This window comes from Oenanthe melanoleuca, chromosome 1A (assembly GCF_029582105.1).
Source record: "Oenanthe melanoleuca isolate GR-GAL-2019-014 chromosome 1A, OMel1.0, whole genome shotgun sequence".
NCBI classification, from domain to species: domain Eukaryota; kingdom Metazoa; phylum Chordata; class Aves; order Passeriformes; family Muscicapidae; genus Oenanthe; species Oenanthe melanoleuca.
Window position 1 is genome coordinate 66,634,727 of NC_079334.1, and position 7,092 is coordinate 66,641,818.

At 48.6% G+C, this 7,092-nt stretch overlaps 1 protein-coding gene across 1 annotated transcript in view; it reads right to left on the reverse strand.

Moving 5' to 3' along the window:
• Positions 1-391: 391 nt before the first annotated feature.
• Positions 392-7,092, reverse strand: part of LOC130248362 (mucin-2-like) — a 67,834-nt gene continuing 61,133 nt past the window's right edge. Inside the window, exon 5 of the mRNA XM_056482069.1 lies at positions 392-464. Within this exon, the coding sequence (XP_056338044.1) occupies positions 392-464 (73 nt within the window). The remainder of the gene's footprint in view (positions 465-7,092) is intronic.

Here is a 7,092-nt window from a genome sequence, read left to right on the forward strand (position 1 = left end):
CCACCCTGTCCCTGTGCCCCAGCCTGGGTGGCACCTTGAACTCTCTGATCCATGCCACGAACTCAGGCAGTGCCCAAACAGCTTTGGGAGAGCGCTGGGTGCCTCAGCTGAGGGATCTTTGGCAGATCTGAAGGGAGGTTTGACCCTCCTGGGGGCTGCAGAGGTGGGGAGTGCCACGAAGGCTCCACTCACATCCCTCCCGTGGGAGGAAGACGCTCCTCTGCTGGGTACACGTAAGATCTTCCCAGCAGGGACGACAGCAGTTATTCAAGGAGGAAGTCTTTGAAACTGCACTCTGCTGCAAGTAACTCAGACATCCTCAGTGACCCCAGGATGAGTAAGAAAGGACCTTTTATTTTTCTAGAATAGGTTGAAGGATATGTGGGATTTCCTAAAATCCTCCCATTTGTGTGGCCATGTAGCTTTGATTCCAAGCTGCCAGGCACGTTAGCAGCTCAGCACATCCTTTGGAGGACAGAAACTGCTGTTGACCACGGTGCATCTTTCCACCACATGTACTCAGTGGAGACCCAGGTGATGCCAAAACAGCCATTCTTAATCAGGCACCCACAGCAGGCTTTTCAAAAACATCCAAATCCACCCTAAAAATTATTCCAAGGGAAGTCTTCTCCTGTCACATCTGCAGCTTGGTGGTGGGATTTCAGCCAGCGCAGGAGGATGAGGAGCCCTCACCCCTTTTCTGGCTGTGTGGGCTGACCCTGAGATACTGAGCACTGAACTAGACCCTGTTGGGCTCAGGAGGGCATCCCACAGAGGGATGTGCAGCAGCAGCTCCACCCTGGTGGGCTCAGGAGAGCATCCTGCAGACAGACACGCTGCTGCTCCCACGGCGCTTCCCTGCAACGCTCCACCAGCGGGAGAGCTGCGAGGGAGGCAGGACTTAATTAGAGGAATCTGGAGAAAGGCAGATTTTGTCATGTAAATGATTCCTGTCATAGGACACGTTCTAAATTTGGATTCTGAAGCTGGGGCTGAGCAGAACAATCCCTGCCGTAGCGTGGCAGCTGTCAAAGGTAGGGAGAAGCGTTGAATGCCTACAGGAGTGATGGCTGGTGCCTTTTATTTCACTGCAGGGTGCTTTCAACCTCTGAGCACATCAAGTGATTTCATATTGCTGGACAGGAACGATCCTGTGAGACAGCTTCCATCATCCCCATTCCTTTTAACTAAGGTAGCCAAACCCCCAAGTCCGTGTGGGCAATAAAAGGGGTTGTTATTGCAGACATGATTTGATCCTGGATTTCCAAAGCCCTGGGCCTGTGCTGAGGCTGTCAGCCAATATCACAGCCTGTTTCTGTTTAATATTTTCTTTCTCCACTGCTCAGCCCCACGCAGCATCACAATGGGAGGCAGCGCTTTCTGCTCAGCTCCACCTGCTAATGGTGCCTCTCACTGTGTTTTTCTTCTGATGCTGCACCACAAGGTACTTATTTCTTTAAAATAACAACTTTTAAATAAATTTTAAAGCTCCCTGAAGTAGATATGGAAGCAACAGATAAGGTTCCTGATAAGGATTCATTTTGAGTGTGGATTGTCTTGTGCCTCATGGGGTTGAGGCTCACCTTGCTTGCAGGCAAAGGTTTTACAAGAGTTCATTTCTCTCTGGATTCCCAGGTGAATTGCAGTAGCCTGTTATCTTTCTTTTCCTTGCTGCTCCCCTTTGCTTGCTTTCATTAAACTTCCAAAAAGGCTCATAGAATCACAGAATGGTTTGGGTTGAAAGGGATCTTAAAGGTCATGTAATTCCAACCTCCTGCCATGGGCAGGGACACCTCCCACTAGACCAGATTGCTCAGAGCTCCAGCCAGCCTGGCCTTGGACACTTCCAGGGATGGGGCAGCCAACAGCTTCTCTGGGCAATTTTCACTTCTCCATCTGTTAAATTCAGATGAAGACACCCACCAAGTTCAACAGCTCTGAGAGGTGCTGGAGAGGCAGGTATGGAAGTGGGGCTCCAAATAAGCAGTGCTCATATGCATCAGCCTTGCTTCCTTGGGAACCCAAGCTAAGAGGGAACAGTAAAAATTCTCATTGGAAAACGGCTGGAACAAATCCTTTTGAATGTATAATGTGGATAATGTTCCATCGTCTGGGAGAAGTGCTAAGAGAACCAGAGCAGAGCAGTAAGTGCATCATTCATAAGCACCAGCTTCTTTAACAAATGTGGCTGCTTATTATGCTCATGAATTATCCATGGAGGAATCACAATTCCTGACGGCGTTTGGCGCTCGCAGTCGCTGGGTTCAACCGTGTGACTCTGCACGGACCAGGCACCAATGCTGCTCTGGAGCTGGTTCCACTTGGATGGGATCATTCTGGCTGGCCAGAAAGCATGGCTGCTCCTGACTGACTTATTTCAACAGCTTCAGCCTCAATGTAAATCTCCCAGCTGTGAATATTCAGTTGTAAATTTGATGTACAGTTCCTATGGGTTGGTAAAACTTCACCTAGACTGGCCAAACTATTATTGAGCTAAATGACCCCACCCAGTCAAACACAAATCTAGCAAATCTCCTGGAATATGGAAGGGAACAGAGGCAAAACACTGTTGGCAACATTTGCTGAAGGTTCTGGTAGGCAAAATACAATTGGCAGCATTTGCTGAAGATTTGTCATCAGATTTCAGTTTTGTGACCCATAAAGCACATCCATATCACATTAAATCAAACAGACCATCCTAATAAATCACTCTCAGGAGTAAAGCCCCTGAGGAGAGGTCCAAAAGTCAATCTGCTTGCTATGCCATCACAGACAGCAGTGACCCACCCTCCTGCTGCCCTCTCCCTCTGCAGGAGCCAGAAGCAGCAATTAGCCAGCCTGGGGGTGTGTTCCCTGCTCAGGCTGGATGACTCCCTGAGCCCAAAAAGCTCAGGTGTGACCCTGTTTGGTGGCTTGGGTTCAGGCAGCCAGCGGTGAATCGAGCTCTGAGGTCAAGCTGAGTTTGCAAAGTGGAAAAATCCAGCGAGCAGCAGCCTGAAATCACACCCTGAGTGCCATGATCCTGGAGCTGTGGCCCAGCTGCAAGCCAGGCTCAGAACACCAGGTCCTGGACTCTGGCTCATCTCCCACTCAAAGATGTGGTCCTGATTTTGGAGACCTGATCTTGAGCTTGGCTCAGCTCCAGGATGGAGGAAATGACTCAAGTGACTCTTTGGCAGCAGCGGTGAAGAGGAAATAATAAAGAAATCCTTGAAAATAAAAATACACCATCATTAGCAAAGGAAAGTTAAAATCGATCAGAGTTATTGTGTATTTTTTTTTCCCCAGGTGAACAATCAAACTCAGAGGGAAGCAGCACATGGCTCAGATTCTTCCTGTACCTGGGACTGTATGTATGGACCAGGATGGGCTGTGCAAGGAGTACAAACCCAGAGCAAAGGACTCACCTGACCCCAGTGATGGCTTCCACCTCCTGTGCTTGGCACAGGAGACAGCAGATGGACTCAGATTGAAGGACACATAAATGAATATGAGATCTCAGTGACAAAGCCATCTGTCTAGCCAAAGTCACCCACTTTTGTTGTCTGTGAGGCTTGGATCCACCCACTTGTGTTGTGGAGCCAGACTCTGAGCTCAGTGATTCTGCTTGTGGTGGAGTGTGATGTCTCTTTTACAGGGAGATGGATTGTACCCTAAGGGTTTGTACTTCTCTGCATTTACTGCAAACTCAGAACAGGATTTAGTTGTTGTTTTGTCATCTGTAGTCAACACATCCCAGGCAGACACTCCACAGTTCAGCTCTTGCCCCGTTAGAGATAACTTGTTTTAGTGTCTTGGTATTTAGGGCTGAAGTGATGGACAAGCAAAGGGGAACTTCAGGATATTCTCATGACTTGATCCAATGGCAACAGGGTTTGTGCTCAAAAAGACCAGTCCTACCTCATCTCACTCCCTGACACCTGAACACATCTTCTCCCAGACTAGGAAAAATTCAGGAATAATTTCCTCACCAAAAGGGCTGTCAAGCCCCTGAAAAGGCTGCTCAGGGCAGTGAGAGTCATAATCCCTGAAGGAATTTAAATGACATGTAGATATGACACTTGGAGAAATGGTTTAGTGTTGGCCTTGGCAGTGCTGGGTTAATGGTTGGGCTTGATGGTCTTAGAGGTCTCTTCCTCTCAATGATTCTGTGATTCTGTACTCAAAGGGCCCTGTAGGAGCACAGTTAAATAAAACCTTTGATATTTTGGTGCAATGATCTGTTCCAGCTGGAAGAGAGGTGAAGTTCCCTGCTGTGCCACAAGTTTGCGTTTTGGTTTTGAGTGCTTGGACATGAAGAACTGACTGCTCACCCAGCCATTCACCCCAGTTCAGAGCTCCCTTTGAGATCCTGCACTGGGAACTGGCAGGAACACCTTGAATGCACTTGGGAGCACGGGGCTGAAGGGAGTAAACACCTTTTGGGGCATTAGAAAGAAGCCAGCCAAGAACTCCCATTGTCTTTGGATTAGGCTGGCTTTGTGCAGGTTTTTGTGGCTGCATTGGCCCCACAAGGCCCCTGTGGACCAAACCCAGAGCCCCTGGTGTGGGGCTGCCTCCCTCCCTTCCTCCCCACCCCTGCTGCTCACAAGGACCTGCTGGACAAAATGAAGCTGCAGAGTCTCCACCTCCCGAAATCCATAATTTCTGCTTAATAAATAGTCCAGTGCTTGATAAACCAACCACTTCTGCTGGTTTGTCCCACTGGATGGAAGGGTTTTGGCATGCTGAGGGATCTTGGGGCTTGGTAGGGTTTTGTTTTCACGTTGTTACTTTGAAATGTCAGGGCCACTTTGCATTTTGCTGCTTGACACCAGCACCCATATGGGACAGGACAGGGAGCAGGGAGCTGGGTCCAGCCCTGCAGAGCTCAGCCTGGGACAGATTTGCAGAAGCCAATGGAGCCTGTGCAGACCCAGTGCTACAGTCAGGAAAGGCAGCAGCTCTGCTTCCAATGTGTTTCCTCTGCTGTCCTCCCACCCTCGCTCCTACGAGCTCCTCATCATCATTTTTACAGCACAGCTGACAATTCCCTCCCCTGTTTTCTGTCCCTGAGAACTCTCTGTTCAAAGCACCAGCAAGAACTGCCAGGTATTTAGACCCAGGGCTCTCACAGGTTCCCCTTAAGAGCTGTTTCTCCACTCTTTACCTGCTTTTTCCTCCTGCAGTCTGCAAAGTATTCAGGGGGGCAAAGAGATATTCACTCTCTGGGCTCCTGGGCTTTTTGTGGAAAGAGCATCAAAAGCTCCAACCTTTCCAAGCTGTGCTGCAGAGCTTCTTGCAGAGTCATCTCTGTCCTCTGGCAGTGACCCTCTCGTTAAAATACAGGTTCCCATTATCACTGGCTCGGCCAGGAGTGTTACAGGTGCCTTGCTAGTCCTGCACGTGTTTCTCCTGCAAATGCATCACTTTCCTCTGGTCAGGCTGATTTTTCCAACCCTTCCCCACAGCCACTCATTGATTCTTTCAAGCAAATTGCAAAGCAAACAAAGAAAGAGAAATAAACCAAACCACAACCCCCAAATACAATACCAAAACACAAAGCAAACACCCCAAGCCTCATCAACCTGTGTAGTTTAAAGCCGGAGAATATATTAAAAATTTCCATAATGGAAATTTCCTAGCTCAGCATGGAGATTTCCCAGTATATTAGACTCTTTTGTTTTTCAGAGCTGCAAGCAAAGAATGGAAATTTCCAATTACTGCATCAAAGGCTGCTGCTCTCCTGACAGTCTGCTTAGCAGGGGTCATCTGCTCCTGTAGGACATTAAATAATGTAAGGGAGGGACAGGGAGGATTCACCATTTCCTGCACGAGGTATGAGCATTTCCTCTGCTGCTTGGTGGAAGGGGAGGATCTCAGTAGCTGAGAAGGACCTCAGGGTCAGGATTTTGGGAAATGCTTCGCCCTCGTGGTGGGAGGGACCTCAGACCTTGCAGAGGTGGGACCAGGGCAGTCTGGTCACCTTTGCCTTGCCTGGAGCTGTCCAGCCCTTAACCTGTTGCACAGTTGAATTCCCACCACTGGGATGCACAAGGCAGAAAACTTCTCTCTTTACCAATGGATCATCACTTTTTTTTTTTTTTTTCCTCTCAGAACACTGAACTGGGAGGAGAGGGGAGGAGGGAATTTGCCAAATAAAGAAGGGATCATACAAACCCCCCTTTTTGCAGCTGTGCCCCACCAGCACAGGCAGCAACAAAAGCTTCACTGGCCACCCCCAGCCAGGGTGTGGATGGAGAGAGGCAGAAAGGCAGGAAAACCAGTCCCTGCTTTCTTCTCCCACTCCACCACGGGACCAGCAAAGCCCACCAAGCCCTGGGGGTGTCTGGCAGAGGGGGTGATGCACGGTGGGGTTTAACCGGTTTGTGCTCGTGGATGGAGCCTTGTGGAGCTCCCAGCTGCAGGTCCTGTACAAAAGTGCCAAGTAATGCCATTACACGGGGATTTTCCTTAACAAGTCTCAGTGCTGAAACACGAGAAACGCTCGGGATGATGCCATTAACAGTAACCAGCTCATCTCCTTTGGCAAAGGCAGCGGGGAAGGAGGAAAGGGAGGGAGGGAGGAGAAATGAATACATATGAGCCCTGGGAGAATTGAGATTTGAACTCGGTGTCTGATTTTTCACAGGCCGTGTCTTATCTGTCTTTGTAAATCTGGCTCCGGGGCATTTAAAGGAGCTCTTTTGTACTAATGCTTCTTCTGAACTCTGGTAGTTACAGCCTGTTTTTTGTAGGTCCCAGCTCATTACAGAGGTAATCATGTGAGCCACTTTATTTAAAAGGGAAACTAGATCTGAATGTTCTCCAAACCCAGAACACCTTTTACGAGCATGAGTCTGCAGTAGTAACTGCCTGTACTTCTGCAACCTCTGATATCCAACAAATTCAGGACCCTTCATAAAGCAGAATTGATGTTGTTTCCCTTGCACTGACAGAGAAATAGAGAGAAAAAGGGGTTTGTCTCAATGTTTCTTTCTGATTCATTGGTAAAACGTTATTAGAAGCTTGGTCTTGTTGGCTCATATACCTTCTCCACCCTCTCAGCTTTAAAATTTAAAAGTCAGGCTGATTGTAGTCAAGCTCAAGAGG